The 27254-nt window shown below is 39.7% G+C and overlaps 1 protein-coding gene across 2 annotated transcripts in view; it reads right to left on the bottom strand.

The window, feature by feature from the left end:
* Nucleotides 1-10810: 10810 nt before the first annotated feature.
* TUBGCP3 (tubulin gamma complex component 3) overlaps nt 10811-27254 on the bottom strand; it is a 58022-nt gene continuing 41578 nt past the window's right edge. Inside the window, exons 12-22 of one of the 2 annotated variants that reach the window (XM_074145558.1) lie at nt 25667-25777; nt 25123-25231; nt 21686-21875; nt 20255-20390; nt 19381-19449; nt 18422-18557; nt 15714-15802; nt 15446-15577; nt 14912-15052; nt 14220-14336; nt 10811-11941 (exon numbers count right to left, since the gene is read on the bottom strand). In XM_074145558.1, coding sequence (XP_074001659.1) covers nt 11783-11941; nt 14220-14336; nt 14912-15052; nt 15446-15577; nt 15714-15802; nt 18422-18557; nt 19381-19449; nt 20255-20390; nt 21686-21875; nt 25123-25231; nt 25667-25777 — 1389 coding nt within the window. In that variant the 3' untranslated portion in view covers nt 10811-11782. The remainder of the gene's footprint in view (nt 11942-14219; nt 14337-14911; nt 15053-15445; nt 15578-15713; nt 15803-18421; nt 18558-19380; nt 19450-20254; nt 20391-21685; nt 21876-25122; nt 25232-25666; nt 25778-27254) is intronic. The other variant, XM_074145567.1, reaches the window with a different exon arrangement.

Below are 27254 nucleotides of genomic sequence, written 5' to 3'. Positions count from 1 at the left end.
GGCAGGTTATCCTGCAGGATATCCTGCTGGGAAGCATCTCTTCCACCATCAGCAGTGTCTGGATGTCCACCGGGCAAACTTCTTAGTCTGGACCTCTGGGTTTGAGGCATTAGTCCACATGAGAGTTCACCTCCATCACGATTCACAGCAGACTCACCTGCATGGTCTGTCAGGTGCCTCTCCTTCCCAGGGATTTCAAGCAGAGTAAGGGAAAGCACAAAAAAAGCCCACAGACTTAGTTTATTTGAGGGTAATTGTTAAGTGATGAATTGTATGCAACTGTAATTATAGTTAATACTAGTACCAAAGCCTTGTAATGTGTTTGTTTGCTAGAGAGATCTGTAAACCAACTGCACTCCAAACTGGAGGCTTCTCTCTGCTTACTCTGCACAAAAAAAATAGCGTCTTTCCATCGAAAAAGGCAAAACCAGGTTTTGAGAGATAACTGTGGGTTTTTTTTTTCCTAAGCTTGTAGTTCTAGAACATAATATACAGATACTTCAATTACCTGATATAATTGCATCCTTGCAAATAAAAAAAAGGATCCCCTCCCCCAATACCTGGACAGGAATATATAAATATTTACAACAGAAAATTAGGCATGGAAAGAGAAATAAAGTAGTCTTGATTACCCAAGTCATCCTCTTTCTAACACGTCAGATTTTGAAAATAAAGTACACTTTCTTTTGACAGTATCGAGGTTTTAACTTCAGTTCTTAGGATATTTCATACACAATAAGGTCACTCCTGCTCTGCTTCTATGGTTTGCTCCTTCACAGTAGCTGTAGAATTTGCCTATCAAATGATTTTTTATTTGTAATATTAACCTTGAAAACAAGGAAAGAAAAAAGTAAGGAAGTTTGTCACAAATATATCACAGTACTGCAAATGAGAATAACTACATGTTTTATATAGCTTCTTAACAAGAACATTAGGGCTGAGTCCAAAACTCTTGGCTTTAACCAAAGGGATTTCAAATAGAACAAGTATATATAGAAAAAGAATCCTATTTTCTTCTTAAAAAAGGAAAATGTGCTTTCTTAAACAAAAGAGCGTGTGATTTCCTGGACACGGACCCAAGTTATAGTGGGGAAGGCTCAGAAAGCTCCAAATTAAGTATCGCATTCATTAAGGATGATTTAAGAAGTTGATTGGGAGAGGTTCAATCAGCCCATTTAGCCTGGTAAATCTAGAAATGTCAATGCAAAAAACCCTACTCTTTTTTGCTTTCTGCTAGACAGTGTCACACAATCACAGGACTGAAAACATGTTGCCTGCAGAAATGGTAGACAGCGATCACGCACGATTTGGTTGTATTATGTCAACACTGATTGCCTTGTCCAACAAGAGGTTCAACGTCCATTGGCCACCGAGGTGCAGTCCTTAGCAGTTGTTTCACATGTGTGAGCTTCGTCTGCTTCTAGTGCCCAAGGATACACGAAGCCTTGGCTCTCTTGCTTTATAATATTCATTGAAGTCCAACCTAAAGCTAAGAAACCGAAAGCTTTTGTCGGACTTGGTTGTCAGCAATTTTATCTCCAAAGAGGGACTTCACCTTTTTCCCATGTTATATGTAGAATGCAGGCCAGGCCAGCATTAGACCACTGTTTACTTCAAAAATACACATTTGCTATAGGCTACACAGCAGCAAGGAGTACCCAGCACAGCAGAGCACCTGCCCAGCAGGGCAGTCGGTGACACTGACCCAACCAGCTTCTACCAATTTAGAGCAAAACCCAACTACAGTCTAATTACTGCTGACAGCTCTTAGAAAACGTTGGCTCAACTTTCCCCAGGGAGGGAGAAGTGCAACGTTTCGACCCAGATGGCAAATTTCTCACAGATTTAAAGCCCCCATGTCAAAGTCCAGGATCACTACAACCTCCAACAACAGTCACCAGTATTTTTTATCTGGGGACACTGTTCTCTTTTCCATTAGACCTGAAGATGAGGCACTGAGCTCCTTTTGACAATGCAGCAGTTCATTCAGTGAGGCTATAGCTGAGCCAGGTGGAAACTGGAATTCTTAATGATAGAAAAGGCTGCAAAATAATTAAAAATACATGGCTGTTATGAGCCCCAGCCTTATCTTAGAAAGCCACAGTACATAAATAGCACACATTAATACGGAAGTTGTACTTTGTCTGCACTTTGAATTACAATTTATAATCCATATGAAAACATTGAAGGATCCTGGACTATGAGGCCAGAGCTGAAAATGTATCATTTGCAATTCTCCACTGTCCTCTAAAGGCTGTTTCAGGAATTTCAGCCTCGGAGTTTGAACAGCAAATTGCTTCTGCTCTGTGTCCATGTACTAGACAGAGCACAGGCCAGCAGGCTGAAGAAAAGTGGGAGGTTTATGCAGAGCTTCAGCTGGAGCTCTACAAGCCCTACAAGAGATCGGTCTGACCAGAGACACAGAGAGCCCACGGCTGTGGGGTGTGTGACGCTGCTCTGGCAGCATCACTGTCTCTGGCAAGGGATGGGATCAGCAGGATTTCTGTTATTCTGCATCCTGATACATCCGGTTCATGCTGCTCCTGAGGCCTGGAAGTCCCTTAGCATGTCTGGGCACCTGCTGCAAATAGTAACGTGCATCCAAATTAGCTTGCCAGGATGAACTTAAAAATTTGATCTTGTTTAGTACCTACCTATGCCTTTATAAGGTGCTCTCGGGGAGTTCTTTATTTATGATGGAGAAAGGTCAAGCCTTAAAATAAGCCTACAATTACATAATTGCCCATTAGGAAACCCTATAGTTTAAGTCAAAAGCACCTGTAAACTTCTTCTACACAGCTGTTTCTTCTGAGTCACTTACAGTATTGCCCTTTAATGGTCTTAATTAAGGAAATGGTAACATTTTTTCTTGTCTTATACTTCCTGGCTACCATCCAATTACTCTTTTTGTAATTATTTCCTATTCTGTTATTAATGTTTGGTTTGCTCTTTTGGTTTGCAGGAGGCTTTGATTTATTTTAATTTCCAAAACTTTTTGTCTGTGAAATTCTGGAATCTGTCCCCATGCTCTAGGATACTCCAGGATAAGTTTGGATCTGACAGGTACCATTCTTCTGCCGCTCCAACTCTCACAACTGCTTTGCCACTTTCAGAAGATAGGACATCTTGCTAGTAAAGGTGTCTCTTCACGATGCTAAACCTATTTTTTGCTTGTTTCTTTGGTGATTTTGAAATGTGTATCTGCTTCTTTTGCCCACAGGGGCTTATGGAGGAGATCTAATCAACTATGAGGCAATGAGGTAACGTGGTTGACAGAAATACAGAAGTCTTGGGAGTATGTTGCTTGTAAGGCCTGTGCCATATAACACTGGAGTACAAAGGCAACATCTGAATGCAGTTAGGAGGGTGCCCTGGGCAATTCAGAGGGGATGTTTGTGTAATGCTGTGGTTGTGATTATTTGCTAACTTATGGCTTTCTAAAGGATCCACCTTTCTTGCAACTCTTGACTAATTTCATCTGTCAAGAACTGCCTTCATAACATCCTTTTAAACACTCCTTCCTAAATGTATCAAGGATCCCATAACTCCCCATGACCTCTGAAAGGGAGAAATGAGGAGACCAAGACGAAAGGGAATCTGTGACATAATTTATTTTCAGAATGTATCCATCTTCTTAATTTTTCAGTCCTCTCTTAAAACAAGAGTGATGAGAGGTTTAGGTAGTAAAGTCCCTGCATGTCTCCTCTTCAGTTGCTTTGGGAAACACTGATCTCCAATGGTTCTTGCAGCTCAGTTGCAAATGGGTCTTACAGAAGCGTGGGGCTTGTTTTGTCTGCAGCGCTTATGAAATCCATTTTCTGTAACACCTAATGCCCTGTCTGGCACTTTGAAGAGAAACAGCGTTGGCTCATCCATTCCAGTGTAGCTGTGAAATCTGTATCCTGTCTTTTTCCATTGCAAATAAAATGACATAATAATTATATTCATAGCAGTCTAGTGACACTTATTAATTATGTGCATATATTATGTACATACATATACATGTACACAAAGGGTATAAATTTATACTGAGTTAATACCTTTTACAAGGTAAGAAAAAATATTTCAGTTTATTTACGGATGTTTTAATAATCTGGATCACAGCCATCAAGAAGATATTCTGGTTTTGTCTTAAACTTTAGCTGTATTTGATAAAGTCACAATGAATGGGAATTCTCCGGTTTTTCTCATTTATCAAATGCTATTTTCACCCCACATTTTATAATCTCTATTTATGCCTTCTGTTCTCCACTAAAGGGTGCAATTTTACCTCTGTCCATCTGATGGTTAAATGGCTTGTTTTCTAGAGAATTTTATTTTCTCCATTTTCTGCCCATTATAATATGCTCTAATTCTTACTTTTACACACCAGATTGTTAAAGGAAAGTTCCCATTTGCCTTTTTAATTGCTGTTGTAAACCCATCTGTAATTTCCCTCTGTTTCTTTACGCCCTTCAGCACTGTTCATGAGAAACAAGAGGTAAAACTCAGTACAAATACCCTCTTTAAAAGACTGAATGCAGCGCCTTGTTAGAAAGCAGAGCAGAAGACTGTGTTTGTTGCCTCACTCTTGGCAATTTTTGGAAAATCTTTAAAGGGCCATGAAGTGGCCTTGACTAGTTTTGGGATCGTTCCCACGGTAGAAGAGAGGGATGCTAGATGCCTAACTACCTTGTTCTTGTGGCATGTGTCTCAAATGCAAATAATTGGTTTTAATTCTCCATGGCACTGGAGAATTTCACACATGGGGGAATCACCTTGTGACAGCCTTTTCCTATCATACCTTTTAATATTCAGGCTGATGGTAACAATCACTCCAATCGCACTTTCTATACTCTAACGTTTCACTAACTTAATTGCTGTTCTGATGACTTCTGAAGGAAAACATTTAACAGAATTTGTTCCACAAAGACCTAAAGTAAATTAACTGCGCAGTGATAGAAATTTCACCTCCTACACTCAGATTTTAGTTTTAATGTTTTTCTTTCTCTGCTCTTTCCTGAGCATCTCTTCGGTCACCATTTGCTCTTTCAGGATCCCTGCTCTCTTGTCTGCTCTTCTCTCCTCTCCTTTTGTGAGTGATTACCCATCACCTCAGTTTCTTTAACTTTCCTGACCTCTGGATTGTCTCCAGCCCCGTACACCTCTGCTCCTCTCTGACCTTTCACCTGTACTCGAGTCTCTATTTCCACCTGTGTGGAGCTCAGATTTTGGCCCAATGATTTTAGGAGAGAATGTTCAACACTGGGTAGTTAAAATGCATTAGCAAAAAGCTAACTTTGGAATAAAAAGAAGGAAAACAAATACTGTTTGAGGCACCTTTGCTGCTCTTCTGGTGAAATAAAGTAACAAGTTAACCCTCATGAGTGATTCTGATGCCTTAAAGACTGCATTGCTCCAAGCTAAGATAAAGTAGTTAAAATTCTATGTCAGGGAGCCTGGCTTAATATTTTGGAGAGACCAAGTGGTTCATGTGTTAAATGTGTAGCATTCCCTGTCAACATAAAACTAACATATGCTCATTATATTTTAAAATTGCAGTTCAGCAATCCCTCAGAGTGACAAATGACTAGTTAAATCAACGGCTGCAGAGATTTTGCATTCTGAACTACTACAGGCAGAAAGGGAATATATTGCTTTGGCTGTCTATTGTAATTTTGCTTTGTTAAGTAGGATAGAACAGGTGATGGTTACAAACGCCTTCTAGAAACATTGCAGGATTATTTTCTCTGATTTCTGCAACAGCAAGTTCTTATATCTGTCCCTGCTCTACCTACAAACGCTTGCACATCTCTTTCAGCTCTCCCAACTCTTTTTTCCCCTCTCCAATGAGCAGAATCTCATGAGAAGTTAAAGTGGTATTTTAGGTTTCGAGCAGCCCAAAAACGATTTTTAAAATGAATTAGGCACTTCTGAGAAGTCTCTGACCACCTTTACTTGTGTGTGAAATATGCTCTGTCATTTCTGAGGCTGCTCTTTCGGGTGAAAATTGAAATGAGTACAAATGTGTGTACAGCCACAGCTGGCCTCTAAGGTCAGCATGAGGAAACATGTAGGAAATGTCACAGAGAACTCCAATCTTTAAGTGTAGAAGTTTTTTAATAAGCTTCAATTTTCTGTCCAGGTACCTCTCTCGTTTTTTTCCATCCTTCATTAACTTTCAAGTCTTAGTGTGTTTAAAAATTTACATGTACACTTAAAGAGTGTCCTTAATAGAGAAAATCGTTATTAGATGTGGCACACTAGAAGCTACAGTTTTCACACTGACCAAAGGTAAATTTTGACAGAAATGTTATTTTGAAGGGCTGAAAAAAGTTGTCCAAAAATTGTACATCTTAAATGACCTTTCACAACCAATTTTAAGAAAATAACTCATGTAGATTTAGGGGTTTTTTATAAGGAAAAGTATCCTCCCGTGTAGAGTTGAGACACCTTGGCATTTGCTCACTGCATCCGGTATAAGGGGAGAAAATCCACAGGGCCTTGAGTGAAAAACCACTAAAATAAAACCAGAGTATGATTATATTCTGTCCTTGATCTCCTATCCTAAACCTGTAACTAATTCACTGAAAAATGTATTCTGTCATGGGCTTCTGCATTTCCTAGTGGATGTTTCTAAGATATTAAATTGCATCCTCCTGTGTGTACCCTGAGGCAGGTGAGCTGTTGTAACTTACAGAGGGAGATAAAATCTTCAGGGGCTGGTTTTTAACTTTTTCTTCCTCAGAGTTCATATTGGTTAAGTTATAATTTCCGTGTCAGTTATCATGACAAATTTCCCTTGTCGTTTAAAAGAATAAAACATAAGTATTTGCCAGTTCTATTCCTTTAAATGCATTTATGATGCTGGTATCCACACTACCACACGGATGGCCCTTCATTCCAGGAGAGTTTTGTGTATTGTAGGACATCCTAAGGTGGGTGATAATTTTATCCTCAGTTTCTGCATTTCTGCTTTTTACTGCAGTTTCTCAGAAATTTCTTTAGTCCTTGGCAACTCTGAAAAGGAGGAGGCCGAGTGTGTGGGGTGAATCAGCGACAGCTCTGGGATAGGATGCAGGCGGCAGGAGGAGCTGGGATTGTTTCAGCCCAGAGACGGGACTGCTCGGGCCCTCAACCTGTATTTATATTTTCAGATACTGTAGCTCCAACAGAAAACAAATTGAAATTACCAGCCAGAAGCCTGCATTACATACCTTAGGAAATAAAGAATCGCCTTGAAAGAGTAAATGTGTTATTAATAACGATAATCTTTAACATAGATTGTAGTAGATAAGCAGTTCAGTGTTAAAAAATAAAGTAAAAAATGAAGTGAAAAGGTAAAACTCCTATGTTTCTCTTTAGAAATGTACCTGAATGGTGCTGCTGCCACCCACTGAAAGCTAAGCCGCTTGTGCAGTCGCAGCAGGAGGAGGTTGTCAACTTTTACACTAAGTATGCACATTTATGTAGAATTCAATATTGGTCTCCAGGCACAAATGAAATGTAAGATCCTTTCTCTCATACTTTTGTTGCTGAATTGCTGAATCCCAGCAGCCTGACAGTGGCGAAGCTGCCACAGCTCCACAGCCACAGGTCCCACCAGTAGGAAAGCTCAGGATGCATCCCCCATAAGCACACGCACACGGAGCACACGTACACACCATGTATGTGTATATACACGGCTGTTCACACGGGCCAGCCCAGACAGACACACAGAGCACTCATGTGAACACAGGCAGCACCAACGGCCTCATCCTGCTCCCGCTGTGGCCGAGGAGGATGGAGGCCCATTAGTGGGAGATATAAATATAAATAAATATATAATAGCATGATAAATAAATGATAAATAGAGTGACCAGCAGAAGTAGGGAGGTGATTGTGCCCCTGTACTCAGCACTGGTGAGGCCACACCTCGAGTATTGTGTCCAGTTTTGGGCACCTCAATACACGAGAGATGCTGAGGTGCTGGAGCGAGTGCAGAGGAGGGCAACGAAGCTGGTGAAGGGCCTGGAAAACAAACCATATGAGGAGCGGTTGAAAGAGCTGGGACTGTTTAGTATGAGGAAGAGGAGGCTGAGGGGAGACCTCATCACTCTCTACAACTACTTGAAAGGACACTGTAGAGAGGTTGGTGCTGGTCTCTTCGCACAGCTAATTAATGACAGAACAAGAGGGAATGGCTTCAAGCTCCAGCAGGGTAGGTTTAGACTGAACATTAGGAAAGAATTTTTCACAGAAAGAGTGGTCGGGCATTGGAATAGGCTGCCCAGGGAGGTGGTTGAGTCACCATCCCTGGATGTGTTTAAGAGACGTTTAGATGTGGTGTTGGGGGATATGATATAGGGGAGAACTTTGTAGTGTAGGGTAGATGGTTGGACTCAATGATCCCAAGGGTGTCTTCCAACCTGGATGATTCTATGATTCCATGATTCTAAATATAGTCTATATTAGTGGGAGATATCTCCCACTAATATTGAATATATAAAATATAAATATATATAAAATATAAAAATAACTTATAAATATCTATACACACAAGTAGAATGTTTTGCATCAGGAGGTCAGCCAGAGAGAGAGTGTGCAGGGTTCTTTCTGGATCTCAATAAGAAATGCCTGACAACAAACGGCTTAACGAAAGAGCTGTTTTAATATGACAGAATAAAAACAGGAATATAAATAGGATAAAAAGAGGAATACAGGTAGCCAGTAAAGCTCATGGCCCAGCAGATGCTGGGCACCCCATGTTTGTGCAGCACTGGACAGAGCCTTCATGGGTTTTCCCGTGGTGCACTGTGCAGGTCTCATCTGTGGAGGGTTTCCTTCTTCCCACACCCTGGTGCGCAGGATGGGCTGGCACGGGGCGCTCCTTGGGTTCCCATACAGCGGCTGCTCACACTGACTTTCAGGCTGCTCAAGTGCCAGGTACCCAATGAAGCAGACACGTCCGTTCAACATCATCAACTCCTTGAATACACCACCTTCTGCAAGGTTCACAGCACAAACATGGATCTCTCTGGTAGCTGGGCTTAGGCACAGTCCAGCCAGCAGCTGACGCCTGGACCCTCACCTCCAGACACATACGTCCTCTCGCTGCAGCATTTGCAGTTGTTGGTACCCCAGGCACACCTCCCACCTGCAATCCCACTCCAGTCGCTGCACTCAGACCCCCCCATCACACACACTTGGGAAAAGGGAAAGTGACTTAGTAAGGAGATAGGACAGCCTGACCAGCACCCTCAGCCCTTTTTATCTGCTTACCCCACTACTTTCCCCACACTTTCTCCTTCCGAAACACCTTTGGGTCACCTGGTTAAATTGCTGCTGGAGAAAAGGGTGAGTTGGTTTTCCCAGCATTCTTGGTTGGATGGCTGCTCCGCGCAGTGAGGCATTTCCAGTGGCAGCATCCTGAAGTGCAGTTGGCCGTGGGCAGCACTGTGAGCATTTCTGTTGTGAGCTTTATAAAAATCAGTCTCCTCCTTCATATCGATGAAGATTGTTTCACAAAAGCCATGCTTTGTGTTGCAGAGAAGCAGTGCTGGGTAATGCCAACAGTGGCCCAAAGAGGGAAGACCCAACTGCAGGTGAAGACAAAGCAAAAATCAGCAAAAGGGGAAAAAATGGCTGAAATTGCCATAAAAATTGAAGATGACATTCCTTGCTCCCATCCACTTCCAGGGGATCTTCCAGCAGATCCGGTCCAGTTACTCTGTGGCAGGCACTCAGAACCTTCCCCCCAGCCCAGTGGTCAGAGAGGGTCCCAGAGCGGTGACGGCTCTTCCGCAGGTACAGGCACAGGTAAATCAATCTCTGAGAAAGAGAGAAGAATGGATGCCATTGCCCAAGAAACTGAAGATCTCAGGAACAGTTCCTGTCCACTTCCAGGGGATTTTCCTGCACAGCTAATCAGGTTATTCCATGCCTTGCCTTTCAAGTATTCACAGATGCATCAAGTATCAATGTTCTGCTCTGGTTCGAGCAGAAAATTCCTCTGAAACTTGTCCTCTAGTTCTGACATTGATGTAACATCTCTGGCCTGGGGACTGCCTAACGACACATGGGATCACACAACAGGTCTCTCAAGGCAATGGCCAAAAGAGTGCCCAGGCAGCTAAATTTTTTTTCCAACAGCTTGAGCTGCAGGAGAGCTTTTGGTCAAATATTTTGGTCAAAACGCAATCACATAAGCTTCGTAGCTCTTTCAGACTTTAAAAGAAACCCACCACAGCCACAAACACAGAATCCTCTTGTCTATCAAGATTTTGTGATGCTCAGCATCCTTCAGCTTTCCTTTGACGCACAGAATATCACTGGTTTCAGGATGCATATTCTCCTACAACTGAAATGCTGCCTGCAAGCACTCCCACGAGGGTAGCTGCACTGGCAGGTCTTTTAAGGGCACAGGGTTAAAAGCTTTGCGTGTTTTATTTAAAAAAGCAAGGACTCCAAGGCTTCCACAGTGAAAGGAATCCTGGTGTCTGGAGAGCAAACCTGCTAGTCCAGGGCTGCAAGTCGGAGCATTGTCCCCACGAGGGTTCACCTCTGTCATGACTCACAGCAGCCTCAGCTGCGTGGCCTGGCAGGTGCCGCTGCTTCCCAGTGCTTCGAGTGGAGTAAGGGCAAAAGGCAAAAAAGGCCACAGACCTGGTTGATCTGAGGGCAGTTGTTAATTAATGAATTGCACACAACTCTAAGTAGAGGTAAGATTAGTACCAAAATCCTGCAATGGGTAGGGATCTGCAAACCAATATAGTCCTAACTGGAAGATTCTCCTTTCTTACCCTGGGGAAAAATCATCATCTTTCAATTACAAAAAGCAGACCACTTGTTTGAAAGATAATTGTGTTTTTATTTTTCTAAGCTTGCACTTGTGGAACATAATAAATGACCTGATATAATGACAACTTTGCAAAAGAAGAACCTCCCTCTCCCCAACATCTGAACAGTAATATATAAATATCTACAATGAAAAAATAGGGAAGGGAAGAGAATGAAGTCAACATTAGCCAACTCAGTTTGTTTCTACACTTCTGATTTTGAACATCAATTATATAATTCAATTCAATCTTTACCAACACTTTCCTTTCACAGTACTGAGGCTTTAACTTCATTTTTCAGATCTTATGTGCAATAGATACACTCCTGCTCTGCTTCTATAGTTTTCTCCTGTACAGTAACCATACAATTTCCCTGCTAACTTTATTTCAGTTTGTTAACTTTGAAAAGAACAAAAAAATTAAATATAAGTTTATGTCTCCTGATACAAAGTTTCTCACACAGTCAAACACATCACAACACTGAAAATCAGCATAATGAAATGCTGTACAGCTTCGTAACAAGGACATCAGGTTTGGGTCCTATCTGTTGACTTTAACAAAGGCTCTCTTCAAATAGAACAAGTACATATAGAAAAAATAACCTTCTTATTTTCTCGTTAAAAAAGGAAATGGTGCTTTCTATAAACAAAAGATGCAATTTCCTTGACACAGATATAAGTTACAGTGGAGAGAGCTCAGAAAGCTTCAAATAAAATTGGCAATTTTTTAAAAGGATGATTTAAGAAGTTGATTGGGAGAGGTTCAATCAGCCCATTTAGCCTGGTAAATCTAGAAATGTCAGTGTAAAAAAACCTACTTTTTTTTTGCTTTCTGCTAGACAGTGTCACACAATCACAGGACTGAAAACATGTTGCCTGCAGAAATGGTAGACAGCGATCACGCACGATTTGGTTGTATTATGTCAACACTGATTGCCTTGTCCAACAAGAGGTTCAACGTCCTTCGGATACCGAGGTGCGGTTGTTTCACATGTGTGAGCTTCGTCTGCTTCTAGTGCCCAAGGATACACGAAGCCTTGGCTCTCTTGCTTTATAATGTTCATTGAAGTCCAATCTAAAGCTAAGAAACCGAAGGCTTTCGTCAGAACTGGTAGTCAGCAGGACCAAGAACTGCTGGACGATTCCCTGAAGGAAAAAAAAAAAAAAAACAAAAGATAGTAAGATGACATCAATGGCGTGTTTTGCACAGGGATGCTGGGTGGTGCCCAGGTCTGGCAAGGAGGCAGAGGGAACACAGGAAAGGGCAAGCACAAGCATATATACCCAATTGTTAGCAAATGAGTTATGCTAGTTACTCTGTAAAAACCCAGAGCTTCATTTTATCTTCAAGTGTCTGCTATGCACTTCAGAGTCTCCAGTGTGAACAGCTTGGTCTTTTAAACAGACCCCTCCTTGCCCTGCTGGCATCCTCTATCCGTCCCAAGGCTCCCAGAGAAGCTGCCACCACTGGCCTGGCCCTCCCAGGGCAGCCCCACCGTACCTGGGAGACCATTCAGGACCCAACCCATGCCAACAGAAGACCTCACCTTGTTTTCCTGTTGCATGTACGATGCAGGCCAGGCCAGCATTAGACCACTGCTTGCTTCAAAAATACATATTTGATGGGGGTTATATAGCAGCAAGTAGCACCCAGAACAGCAGAACATTTGCTGATTAGGGCAGTCGGTGCTACAAACCCAATAGCTAGACTCTATGTGTTTGGACTGGTTTTTATGTGGGACTTGCACTCAGCATGCGGGAGACATGCTTTTGGACCCCATCCTCCCATTTATCTTTAACCAAAGGACTGCAGGAGCTCCACAGAATGCAGGAAAGGAGAGAACTTTGGGAGGGATAGGATGACTCACTTGAAGAGCTCATTCCTGATCTCCATTAAATACTAGCATGGACATGCCCATAAACTAGAGGACCCTAATACTTCCATAGATGACTAAGGCTGGCCAGGGAAGTCCTGCATGGAAAATCCATAGTAGTGCTCAGCAGGAATATAGGCCAAGCAGGCAAAAGCTACATTGCCAACCTGTAGCAATCCACACAAACTACAACCTCCTCACAGTCTACACTTCTTAAAGAATTTGGCTCTATTTTTCTCTGGGAGGGAGAACTGCAATATTTGGACCCAGGAGCAAATTCCTCCCAGATTTGAAGTCCTCACATCAGAGCTAAGGATCTCTATAGCCTTCAACAAAAGCCATGAATATTTTATAACCTGGGTACCCTGTTTTATTTTAATTCAAACTTCCACGTGAACTGACCTCTTTTGACAATACAGCACTTCACCCAGGGTAGCTATGGCTTGGCAAAGCTATAGACAATACAGAAACGGATCTGATGCAAACCACCAGAGAGAAGGACTGGGAAGTGCTCTGCACATGCTGTACAGGTGCTAAGTCACAACTATAACTTTTATAAAGAACAATTGTACCCTTGCAAGATAAAATGAACATATGCATAATAACCCAGCAAAATCACTTTAACCTCATTCATTTACCTAGGGAAACAATGCATGGTTACGTGTTTAATATTTGTCTAAATGTGTATTTATGAATATTAAAATAAGAAAGAAAGATACAAGAAATGTCAACAGCAAAATAGAAGAAAGCAGGCCCTACAGCTTTAAGTCAAACTTGGTATCAACAATGGAGTTGTGGTAAAGTTAGGATTTTTTTTAAATCCTTAGGCATGCCAAAGGTCATAAATAAGAGAAGTTAAAAGGCACATTACATGACATCAAGAGTATCTCATGTGTCAAAGTCAAGAGTTGAGTTGGGGTTGCTTTTTTTGGTTTTCAGTTGACCTGGAGTCTAACCCTGAAAGGCTGCTGTGGCACACAGTGCTGTGTCCCCCTGTTTCATCGCCTTCTGGAATGCCTTCCCTGAAATCTAACAGCTGATTTTCCTGGGAAATAGGAGCTCTAGAATCAGATATAACAAATTAAGACAAAGCCAGAATCAAAGAAAGATACCCTGTGCATGTTCCCCCAAACAGCTTACCCACTGCCTATCTCAGTGGGCTTAAAATCAAGTCTTAGGCCTTTAACAAGGACCCTTTCTGCACTATTTAATAGCAATGACTTGCAAAGATGGTAAGAAGAAATGGAATGCAGAAGGAATTCTATCTTTTTTTTTTTTTTTCAGATTACACCAGAAGATAGCTATTACTTCCGCTACAGGAGGAAAGGGGAGACTTACATAAAAAGACTATTTCTTTTTGTCAGGGGAACATACATGATCATAAAACCTGCTGTCTACTGAGGAACAGTGAATATGGGATTCTAAGTAGAGAAGTAAAAAATTAAGACTGCACACATGAATACAGAAGTTACACCTACTCCATATTTTAAATTGATTTCTACATATCAAAGTTCAGCATCCATATTTAAAAAATATAATCTAAGGGGCACCTGGTAGAAGTGAGTGAGTATTCGCAGCTGTGAGCACATTTTGGGTATTGAGTCTTGAAATTCTTTCATCCTCTTGTTCTCTTCTTCATCTTCTGCTGCCGTTACACCCCACTTGCCCTACACAGAGACCAAATGAGTTAAGAGGTCAAGTGATGAAAGCTGCTGATTGAGCTACCATATGCCTGGCTAAACCACCATGTTTAATACAAACCAACCATTGCCATCGAAAGCCAAACACGGAGCCTCTAATTTTGAAACTATCAGTCGCCTTGGTGGTTGTACAGCACATGAAAGAAATCTGAGGTTAGCAAAGCAGGTGAGTCTCACACCCGCACTGCATGTCCCACAGACTGACAGTAGGAAGATAGTTATGGAGCTGTGGCATTTTTTGCAAAAAGGTTCAGAATATTAAAAGCCTTTTCCATTTCCTTCACCTAAAACAGCTCTAAATTTCTCATCCTCCAAAGCCCACTGCAGAATGTATTCACCTAGAGGTTTTGGGCAAGACAGAAATGAAAAGTTATGTTTGAATTTGTTTGAAACTAGCTACTGCTGATGACTTTCACATTTGTCCCAACCCCGTTTTTCATTTTTGCTGTACCTTTACATGATATTTAAAATCCTCCATACATCAAAAGACAAGTATATCTGCCTCAATTAATTTTCATGTTCTAGCAACATCATTACCATACCTCAAGCTCACGCTGTTTTTTCCTCTCTTCAAATTGCAACCTCAGCTGCAGCTCCTCCAAAGCAGCTCTGTACATTGCATCCTGGGCATTCTGGAGCTCAATGATCTGATCAAAAACAGCTCGAAGCTGGTTGAGAAGTACCTGTGAAACAATTAAGCAACAAGACAATGAAAGAGTTGTATAGCAAAAGAGTTTTAAGTTACTAGTACTCTTCAGAACATGAGTAAATTAAATCTTTTTACACACAGCTGGAGAGACTGTTTTGCAAAGCCCTAAGTCTTTGCATGCATCAAGTTGTTGCGTGATGACACAGCTTCTTAGGACCAAAAGCAACTGGCCCACACTGTAACAAGTTTTCTAACCAGCATCTGTCACTGTGTGTGGAGAGTATGTCTAGCCCCTACCATAATAAGTCCTTATATCAGAGGAATAAAAATTACTTTTCCCCTTGCTCCTACAACATAAGAGAAGATGGCTCCTGACACACAAGCCAAGACCACAAAGCTACAATTTAATGCAAAGGAGAAGACTTACCCTGGAATCACTATCCAGCAAGCACCGAGCTATGATTGTGTCTAGAAAAACTTCATGAGCTGCAATGATGTGATCCAAATCCTGTGCTTGTTGGACCTTGTTCCAGAGTTCATCCCACGAACATTCAAGCACCTGGAGCAATGATTCAGGATTGGGCTGTTTTGATTTGCTAGATGACAAGCTCTTTGAAATTTAAGACACACACAACACATACAGAATATTAAAAGTACTTCATTTTTAAGCAGCTAATTGGGTGGATAGAGTATACCTCAAATGTAATGTAATACTGCATTTGATGAATGAAATGGACCATTTCTGATGCCAGAACGTGACACTGATGCAGCACCCCAGAAAGCTCTGTAAAAAAAAAAATCCAAAGAGATGGCATGTTAAAGACCACAAGGACAGGCAAAGCCATCAAACCAGCCTGGTAAACTTTTTCTACAAAATTGAATACTTCTTAAAACAGACACTAATCTTGGATGGTAGCAGCTGGCAGCAGATGAGCAAAGAACATTGCACAATAACTCCTAGAAATTGTGAGCCAAAGACTGTGTGCTCAGGCAGTGCTGGAAACTTGCTGAGGTAAAAAAGACACTCTCGGTCCCAAGAGACCAAAATACAGTAAATGTGCCATGAGTCCTTTTGGTTGAAAATCTGAGGCCACAGATTTACAGCTGCTTCCGGAGCCTCTCATCTCTTACCTTCAAACCACAGACAGCATATTTTGTATTACTTAACTACATTACTTAACTACACTGAGACCAAAAGAGAGGGTGGTTGTGACAGAGGTAGGGAATTTGCAGCTTATGTGGCCCAGGCTCAATTCCCTGATCCATCAGAGAGACTTACAGGTAAGTCATTAATGGCCTCAGCTGCTCACTTGTAAGAGAAGGAATCTCTGTTGCAGAAGAGTATTATCAAGATTACCATCAACTGCAAAAATTCTCTGGAATGAAGATACTCAGCCTTGTGAAATCAGGCAGATACCCAGACAGAGGAAGTAATTTCTAAAAAGCTGCCAAAGTAATTTGGCACTGCAGACAAGCTGTGAGACTACTACGTAAGAAATTCTACGTTTTCGTATCTTGGGATGTTACAGAACTATCCAATGATCTGAAAGATATCACAAGCTACTGTGTTCTTTATGTCTTATGCCTTTCCAGGAAGACTATCCCTAACACATTATGTTACATCTACTTTAAGTAGGATCAATGGAAAAAATCCTCTAAGATTGGCTAAACAACAGAAATTCCTCAACATTGGTGAGTTGGATACATCTGTGTTTCTTCTTCAAATTACTGATAGGAAAAGAACGAGCTTGACACTACTGTCTAGAACTACGCCTTTAAGGCATTAAAATCCCTGGCTGTTAAGACTTTTTGGGAACTGTGAATAAAGCTATCCTTGAAAGTCAAAGCTGCATTTTTGTGGTTGAAAAACAAAAGCTGTTTCCTCCTATCACTTACTGCCTTCCATTTGCTGCTCTGTGACTGGAAGGGCAAGGTACTATTTTGGAGGGAGAGAGAGAAAATAAAAGCAAGTTCTACTACTTCTTCATAAATCGGTGCTGGGGTGGACTCTCCATGTACTTTGGAAAAAATTCTACTCACAGTTTCCAACTTAAACATGCCAGTGAGCAAGAAAGACTCCTGTCCCTCCAGGCAGAATGCAGTACGGGTCTTTGTAAACATACTCTCCTTTGTCAGAGGCACAAACTGAGAAATACAACACTCGCCTCCTTCTGCCAGCAACAGCTATAAGAGCTTGGCCAGCATTTTAAATGTATGCATTAACTAAAACACAGCTAAATCTAAAAGCAACAAGAACTGAGCTTTTACTTACAGATGACTGCTCCATGGAAAAGCATAAGAAAGGCCCCCCAAAACGTGACTGGGGGGAGTAGGGGGGTGAAGGGCAGGGGTACAAAGGAAGAAAACCAAAATTCCTCCTGATAACAGAAGAACAAACAAAACCCTAGCAATGGGAGACAGCTCCAGGCTGAAGACCCTCAGGTGATGAGAATAAAATCTGTTAACTGCACCTTAGTCTGAAAGGGAACAGAAAGCAGAAATGCAGTAGACCACTGGTTTTGAGTCAAACAAGCACTTATTTGGGGAGAGGGAAATGACAGTAAACTAAATCCTATCTCACAGAAACAGAAAGGAAACCTAGTTATCCTATACAGTTCCAGAGATCAGCCTTGTACACTGGAGTAGACCTTACAAAAGCTTGTTTCCCAGTGACCTTCTGAGCCAAAGTGTCCACTCTCACCCCCAAACAGTTCCTAATTATAAAAATATAAATACATCTTTGTAAATATTACTATGCCATAAACAAGCAAAACCCTTAATAGCTATTTTTTACTAAGAGAAATATAGCTAGGTAAAAAAAGTCAAGATGGAGCCAGTACAGATGCTCACAAACACGACTATATTCTCAGCTGAGAAGTAGGATCAAGAAGTCCCAGTCCATTAAACATACACCAGGGCCACTACAATTAAGAGCTGTCCTATTCCTACTCAAACATTTGTTTCTCTTATCTTAGCCTCTTCTGTTCTTAGCTAAACTAAGGAACAGGATTGAGAGAAGGTAAAACTAGCAAATTCAGAAGTGTGCATGCGTGAGATTTACTACTTCCAGCACAAGAAAGAGGGAGACACGAAGTACATCAAGAAAGATGAATAAAAGGAGATGGAAGAGTAACAGTCTCTTCCAGAGACACGAGATGCTTTGTTCGCTCACTGCTACAAAAACTCACAACCAAGGATTAAGTAAAACAAACAGAAAACTTCCATTTCCAATTATGTTATTTTATCTTCATCTACCATTAAACAGTCAATCAAGAGAAGCAACAAAATATAAAATTTATTTGTCCCAACAGGTTCTTTTTGCCCCCTCTTTATACAGTTTAAAATATGATGCAGTCATCTAAATCCAGTTTATAAGTATGTCATTCATTTGGGCCTCTCTCACCTGGCATACTTTTCAGAAGCTTTGCATTGCACATGTGCCCTTTCCATATATCAGTAAGAATATACTCCATTCGCTTCGCTCTCCAAAGGAAATTAAATACTCTTAGATAGTGGCTCATGCACTCACGTGTAAATACCTACAAAACAACCAAAACATCAGCACAAATTTAATAGACATACCATGTGTCCTGAAGGACTAAGAACCTCTTCACAGTCCATCTTACCTGACCCATGCAATTTATAGGTAAATATTGTCAAAACAAAATCCCTGGAAAACCCAGAGCTTTTGGAAAGATCCACCTCCCACACCCCTAGGGGCTGAACTGAGTTACCTAACATTCAAGCAAGCAAAGGGCACTGCAGAAAGCATAAGAAGGGGTGAATATGACATAGCCTAAACATTTAATTCTTTTCAAACTACATATGTTCATGAAAATACCTTCTGCTGGTCAGACTCACATTTTGGGTTTAAAAAAAGTTCTTTACAAGTTCTTTATAGAGGCTAAACGCATTCTGATCAATAGTGCAGCTATTTTCTCAGCAGTTCTAATGAACACTACCTATCAAATTTCATTTAGACAGTACAAACAGGTTCTCTTCAAATATATTCTTCAGCTCCTTGCAAATTATTCCAAATTAGCAGCTATAGACTAGTAATAACGGAAGAGGAGCACTCCATTTATTAAGTACTTGCTAAAACCTCTGCTAGAACAAATGAATTACCGACTTTCAGTAATAAGTGTTTTAAATGTAGCTTTTCAGCACTCATGGTTAATTTATAAGAATTGAGATTTTGGCTCAACTCAGCTGCACCAACAGTGGGTGCATCCTAGATGCCAAAAAATGAAGTCTCTCTGATCTTACACTCCAGAATAAAAAAGGGTTATTTCAATAAAAAAATATTTAGCAATTCAATTCATTATCTGAGACACGTTCACACCTGACAGTATATGACATTACCGTTGCTATTGGCCCATCAACATGATAGTCTAAGCTGAAGACATCCCATCCAGTGTCCCCAGGAGATACCTGTATCAAAAAGATATGCTACTTTCAGTGTATAAGCAGAACACACTAGTGCTAAAGACCAACTCTTGCTTACTCTTCCATTCTCCACAGCCTATGAAAAAACAAGCATCCATATCCACACAGGATACAGGGGCTCCTTGTCAAGAGTAGCAGGATTAAGCAAAAATGAAGAGAAGTTTGACACAAGGGTGGGAATCACCTGACCCAAATGTTGATGTTTCTACTGTCAATATTTTTCCACTGGAGCTAGTAAAGGAAATAAAAGGAAGGAAAAACAACTTACGCAGGACTCAGCCTAAGGTATAGACTTATTTCAGATGCTACAGTACATCAGTTAGCTCCAGACCCGGAGGTGGGAGTTTCCTCATTAACTCAAGTTTCTTACCAGAGGTCTCCCTTCATGAAACACACTTTCATTGCTTCACTCTTTTTAACTACTGGTGACAAAGAGACCACCCCCTGGATTCTTGTAAGAGCAACAGCAGTAGCAGCTGTTTGCAGAACCTCAAATCAGGGCCACCAGCATCAATTACTGTTAGACCCCAAATACTCAATTTCGTATTGTCAATTAAATGGCTGTAAACCCAGGGCTTGAAATACACATAACCAATAGGTTGGAAATGGGAAAAAAAGGGAAGACTTATTAAATAAGATTTACATAATTCAAAGTAGACTTCAATGGAAAGGTGGGGGGAATGTATTTACTACCTACACATATGAAAATTTTATTTCATATAGAGGTCTGCATATACACACACACACAAAAAGGTATGTTTCAGGTCAGAGTCACCATAATGCAACAGACCTCCAGAAGTCGAACATCCAATCGTTTGAGAATCTCAGGATTATCAAACTGGGCATTCGTTGCCCTCACTGCTGTTTCAAGGATTCCAGTTAGATTATGCTGATATAAGGTTGTAGCCGGTCGTGCAAGCTCTGGCCTGGTGGTTGTGAAACAAACAGTCATGGCATATTACTGAGATATTCTGTAGCAGCAATTCGGTAGTAACTGCAGCACGCAGTGAAATACTCTTCTCACAGACTTTCAAAACCTCTCGTCTTGCTCTTTCAGTCTTAACCACGAAGAAAATCAATGAGCAAAATATTTCAAACTGTCTATTCATGGGCAGCAATACACTTGAACATCAGCATGAGGAGTAACTTTATCCTCATTTAATGCTAGTAATTTGAAATTACCAGGATTGCTAGCATAACCATTATGTAATTTGAGTTGCATTCATATCTAGAATGAGGCATATTACATCATTAACACATCAAAACAATAATTTCATTTTGGTTTTGAGAGACTTACTGATAGCCATCTCACGGGCTTAGAAGTGCTGGCAAAAGCACACAAACCCATAGCCTCTTTGTAACTTAAACTTTCCAAGGAGTTGCATCATGCAAGTAACAAGCACTTTGCACTGCCCCTCTCCCCAGTGATCAGTACTGGAAAGCACCTCACAGCTTCTGCTTAAACGTGATACTGACTCCACAATCCAACCTTGGTCTGCTTCACGCTAATTTTCACTTTAAAAAGCATGGTCATATACAAATTGTCCCTAGACAATGATGATTTTGATTTACAAACAACTTAATGGAAGCTCTATTACAAAGCCTGCCTTCTAGGCCAAAGGAAAGCTTTGTAAAGCTTTTTCGTAGACTAAGTTTCATCAGCAGCATCACAGTGTAAAAGCAGTGAGCTTGCAAATACACTTCAAGCACTGAAACTGATCCTTGTCAGTGCACCTGAGTGCTTAAAACAGAGGCTGGTGGAGCATCAATTAGTTTTTTAAAAAATGCATTGAGGGGTTTTGACAAAATGTTTTGGACCGAACACCTCCAAAATACAGAAGCCTAACATTCACAGCAATGCTAACTACTGGCATCAAGAGCAGCAGAACTTTTCTGCTTGAACTTGCTGACAGGCGTAAGAGAAGTGCTAACATCCTCGAGAGTGTCACAGGGTCAAGTGTAAAGATATCTATATTAACGCAACTTTTCAAGACATCATGAAATGGTACTGTATGTACTTCCTACCAAAAAGGAAGACCAAAGCTTAAGCCTCAGGGTCAAAGAAATTAAACCCAAAATAGAATTTAAAAGTTGTTCAATTAAACCTTTGAGTAATAAATACTTAAAGGGTCCTCTTCCAAAAGCAAAACAGTTTCTGTGCTGTTCACACACATTTGCAAGCATCACAAATTCAACATAATTACCCTTCCTACTCTCTTACTTGAGCAAGTCCATTAAATGCCTGATAAAGTCTCCTTGACCAAGTAGTAAGTAGCGCCTCATGGCCTGCATGTGTTCTAGTAAATTATACTTCTTATTGAGAACATCCAGCAGGTATTTGCTGGTCTCAAAATAAGCTGCATCAATTTTCTCTTGAAATACATTTTCCAGATCTGTGAACAAATCAGCAGCTAAAAAAAAAAAAAAAGAGAAAAAAGTTAAAATTAAGTAAGTATTTTTCCAAAACTGAGGCAAACATGCTTTGGAATTGAAATACACAGGCAGAGAAATTGCTATTTATTCTGGTCCACTATATTATACATTTGGCGTAGCCAAAGTGAAAGCAAGTCTACATCAGCCCATACTTCAAAATTATTACTTTTAATCTGTGCCCAGCCTGTACTCTCCAATAAGAGCCCACATTATTTCATCACTTTTACACAGAAAGTGATGGGTTTTTCACTTGCTGAAATACTGCAGTTCAGAGAAAAATAACTTGAAGGAGATCTAAAAGCTCAGAGTTAGGGAAAAGCTTTGTTGGGGGGGATCTAAACCAGAAGTCACTTCTAAGGGTAAGGGAAAAAAAAAAAGAGAAATCAAAACATCAGTCAGAACATTCAACAGAAAAGAGTTCCCACATAGAAGTCAGAATGAGAGAGGAGGGAATATGCTTGCATTATTTGCGGGATAGCCAGCAACCTTATGTTTTCTTCTCCACCTTTAATGCATGGCAATTTGGGAGCAGGAAGTAGGGCACTGCCCTTTAGTAGGAAGTGGATTGCACTCTTTTCTACAATAACAAGCTTATTAAGAAAGGGATTGCAATAAGGCTGTTACAAGATAGCAAGAAGTGTGGATTCTTCAAACAACATGGAGCAAAACTCCAAATACTGGACTGCCAACTATCATAAAATTCAGACCTTCCTCAGCATTAAAGGATATACTCTCAACAATTTTTAATTACATAACTACTGCTCTAAAAGTAAAAAATGAAGATCCAGGTGCCAAATTAGTGTAAGAACACCTGCTTCAGGATTAGTTTCAACCTGTACTGCAGCCAGGAAAGATTAAAAACGAGTTTCATGTTGTTCTGATGAGATTCAGCCTCAACTAATAAAATGCTTTTAAATTGAAGAAAGAAACAGTGGTTCTAATAAAGATGTCCCTCTTTAATGAGGGAAACTTCACAATGTCTGGTTCAGTGACATGTTCTGAGGTTTCCAAACTCTCTTTCAGCAACCCGTGAAGCTCTCCATAAGACATGAAGTGCAAGCATATGCAGAGATGTCAAAGAGATATCCTTCTTCCCCAAATGTCTTCTACAGTCCCTTGTCAGACAAGATGACCAACTTCACTGTTCTGCATCTCTGACTTCCTGTTTTAATACGTTTTTTACATTTTAATTATTTCAGCATCAAAAGGAAATTAGAGAAACATGAGAGTTAAGGTTCCAAAGCAAATTAAAGAAAGAAAAAATACTGCCAAACCAATGAAACTTTCAGATTTATAATAAGAAAAAAGTATCTAGAATTCAGGCCAGCATTCTAGCTTTCCAGCATCTTACTATAAACAATTATCTGAAGGAACTCTGAAGATATTCTTAGATGGCAAAAACAAGAGGGACAGGATGCATTTCCAAAATCATTGATGCAGAATGTTCTTTCTGGATTGGATGAGTAAAATGCCCTGAATACAAATGCAGTATCATGCAGAATTAAGGCAATGCAATACTATGAGGTATTCAGGCTACAGACCTTAAGCTCAGCACGCCTTCAGCACACTGCAGATATAGTGGACAACATCCATTTCTAAAACTACACTTCTAGCTGAAACTCAGCACTTAAGATAACATACTTGCTTTGAAGCGCTCATCCCCTACATAATGGGGAACCTATATTTGTGCAGTTCTTCTGTTCAACCAAGGAGAGAGAAACACAAGTGCAAATTAAAAAAATAATATTGGAAAAGCATGGCCATAAACACTGTGTAAAGTGGTGAAAGCAATGTAGCCAAAGGATGTTTTTGCCTTTTTCAGGAGTAGCTGGCAAGATGATGGCTCAAATGCATTTACAGCCCTTATTCACTTAACCTTGATCCTCTCTGCACTTTAAGCACATCTTTGACTAGGCAAGCGGTGCACACAGTACAAAAATCACATTATTAGATGAAATACTCTTGCAGATGTGAATGGGATTTTATTACTAGAACACCTTACATGGAGGTACCATGCTAAAAGTCCACGCTGTGAAGAGTTAACATAAAAACTAATCCAAGGGTAATTTGGAGGAAAAAAAAAAAAAAAACCCAAAGAAAAAAACCCCAAAAGACAATACCTCAAACCAAGCTCTGAAGTTGCATATAATAAAGTCATATTTGAGAACAAGAATAACAGAAAAGATATTGCACAAGATGTGAAAAATTGCAAAGAAGGATGTTCTTAGAAAACTAAGTAAAGAACTCAACAGAAAAACAAATGTTTAGACAATTTTTCACTTAGCAAAAGATGAATATACTAGCAGGGCACTATTATAAACTATTAAATGAGTTATTAGAAGAAGCTGAAGAAGTAAAAGATCACCTTCACCAGAATAAAGCAAGCTGTCCTTTCTCACTGATGTAACAGCATCTTAAGCATTACCTTATCTTCTTTGGTAAATATTTACACATAAAGACTCCTTCTTTTAGATGTTTATTATTTGCTGTCTTTCATCATAACAATGCTAACTTCATTGCAAAGAGTATGCAACCAAAGAATAAACCCAAATGGTATATAAGCTCTTATTCATTAAAACTGAAATCTCTTCTAAATAGAAAGAAATAATCTGAAGGAATTCTGACAGTGAAGCTGTGGTTTAAAGTTCAACAGTTGGCAATCCCAGTTTTAAGTAATATTCTAGAAGAATTGTGCTAACCTTCCACACACTCAATTTTTTTCTGACATATTATAGTGGTAGAGTATATTTACAGAAAGCCTTCTGCCCTGCTTGTTTTTACTGATCATTCTTTTATTTACAACTAATGGCTTATTTATTCATTTTTAATCACAGAATTAATTCAGTATTATTATGGAATCGCATGATGAAGTATATTTGATGAGAAGTTGCAAGGATTAAATTCTTACTGCAGCACTCAAGAATATTCCCTTCTCCCATCCTTTCCCTCCCAGCAAAAGTCAGCTGAAAGCAGGTTGATCGTGCCTGCTTTGATTCAGAAATCCAGTAGCAACCTATCAAATTAAGAAAAGAAAATTACACCTGCTTCTTCATACATCTTTTGTAAAATGCAAGTATCCATTAAAACACCTATACTAAAATTAGGCAGATGGGACTTTTGTATTCCTTTACACCCCACTATCCAAAGTGTCAGTTCACAGTCTAAACCACATGTTGTACAGAGCTCATTTCAAAGGGAAGAAGTTGACCAACACGGATACTCTACCATCTTTTGAAGACTCTGTAGACTTTGCCACAGCAATCATCTTTGTGGATGGAGTTTGATCGTGACAAACTTGATGCAAGAAGTTTATGGATTTTCCTATTAGGAGGACCTGAACACAAAAAAGGAATTTTGTTTTTTGTTTTTGTTTTTTTTTTTTAGTTTTTTAACAGTGATTTGCATATAAGAAAAAAAAAAAGAAAAAGCAAAGCCACACACACACACCAGGATAACAGCATATTTTGTCATCTTTCTGTGCTCTTACTTTCATTATCCCAACTACAGCAATCCAGAAGCTCAATGCTAACATAAAAAGGTTTTAAGCACAAACTTCTTCTTCTCCCTTGTCATTTCCCTAAACAAAGTTTATCAGTTAAGAGAATGGAAAGAAGAAATAGTCTTATAGTCTTCCTCAGCAAACAATTTTATTAATGTAGCTATTCTTAAGATGATTTATTGTTAAATTTGGTCTCTATTTTATTAGCGGAAATCTAAAGAGCAGTACAGGGCCAACAAATTACCAGGACATTAACTTTTGAATTCATACCTTTTTTGATTGCTCCATTGTAATAAAAGAAGGGATCATTGATTTCCTCAAAGTGTATTTGTCATGCCACAACCGATCAGTTTTAACTGTAGGATCTGAAGCTACAAAAAACTGTAGATTGAAATAAATATTAGAAACAAAAGATGAATGTAAACTTTCTCCCACTGTGTTTCATTTCTGTATTCAGAAAACTGTAAAAATATTTCCGAGTTGTTCTTTTAACTAAAAAGGGAAAAAAATGCATAGATAACATGCAGAGTTGTCCTGGCAATTGATATGTAAATTGTATGTTGACCAATATGAACTCTGAAGAAAAAAGTTAAAGAACAGCTCACGTAATTTTATCTGCTCTGTACGTTAGGAAACCTTGACTACCTCAGGGTAAAGTGTACTATCTGTAAAGCATCCACTATGAAATACAGAAATGTACAGTATTTTGCAGCAATTAATTATACAATTCAGAATATTATATACATATATAAAAATATATTTAATATATAATACATATATAATATATATAATATGCTTTTATTTTACTGGTTCTATTTTTATTCAAGCCGCTTTGGATTTACTCCTATTTTAACAGATACAGAACTGCAGGGAAAAAAAAAAAAAGAAGAAAAAAAAAAAGAAACCCAAACAACCAAAAAACCACCAAATCCAAGAAATCCTCTAATTGAACTGGTGATCAAATGCTAAGGTCTCTCAACTCCACATAAGAGACTACCTTCATTTGTAAGAAACTAAAACTACATCATTAGTTCTGTTAAAATGACTTGTGGATGGATTCTGTCCAAGATACACATTTTTTGGACAAGAACTTTTTTCACTGCCTCCAATGCCATTTTCACCAAGAATAGTCAACTGTCTTTGCTCAAAAACTGTGTAAGAAAATTGTAGCTTTCAGTATACCACATCCAACAGTGATTTTCAGTATTAAGAACACTCTTACAATGCACATGTAAATTTTTAAACGAAGAGCTGAAAGCTAATGAATGATTTAAAAACCAAAAAGACAACACTTCACATGTCTGAGGTATAGCTGGAAAAAAAAAAAAAAGTCGAGTCTATTTTACACTTCAAGCCATAAAGGTTCATAGACATTTCACACAAGTCTCCTAATGCTGACCTTAAAGATCATGGGTAGGTGGTATTTGTACTCATTTTAATTTTGACACAGGTGAACGGTTTCAGAAATCAGACAGCATTTCACACTCAAGTGAAGTTACTCAGACATGCCTCAGAAGTGCTCAATTCATTTTAAAAAATGATTCGTTGGCTTCTGGGAATCAAAAAAAGATTTCACTTTAACAAGACTGTACTGACTGGAGTCAGGAAAAAGGTTGGGAGAACTTAAAAAGGCATAAAAAACATTTATAAGAAGAAAGGGGAGAGCTACCAGAACTTGCTGTTATAAAGTCAGAACAAGTAACTCTGAAGAGTTTCTAGAGGAACTCTGGAACCATAAACCTCTTCTACCCACTTTTACAAACTGAGGTTATTTATGAAGCTGACGATAATAGCAGGTAGTCTGTAGAGTAGAATATTCTGAACTTTATTCCAAATACAAGGCTTGCATTCTGAACAG

Source organism: Numenius arquata, chromosome 1 (genome assembly GCF_964106895.1).
Source record: "Numenius arquata chromosome 1, bNumArq3.hap1.1, whole genome shotgun sequence".
NCBI classification, from domain to species: Eukaryota; Metazoa; Chordata; class Aves; order Charadriiformes; family Scolopacidae; genus Numenius; species Numenius arquata.
The sequence above is the reverse complement of the archived record's forward strand: the minus strand, read 5'-3'. Positions and strand labels throughout refer to the sequence as shown.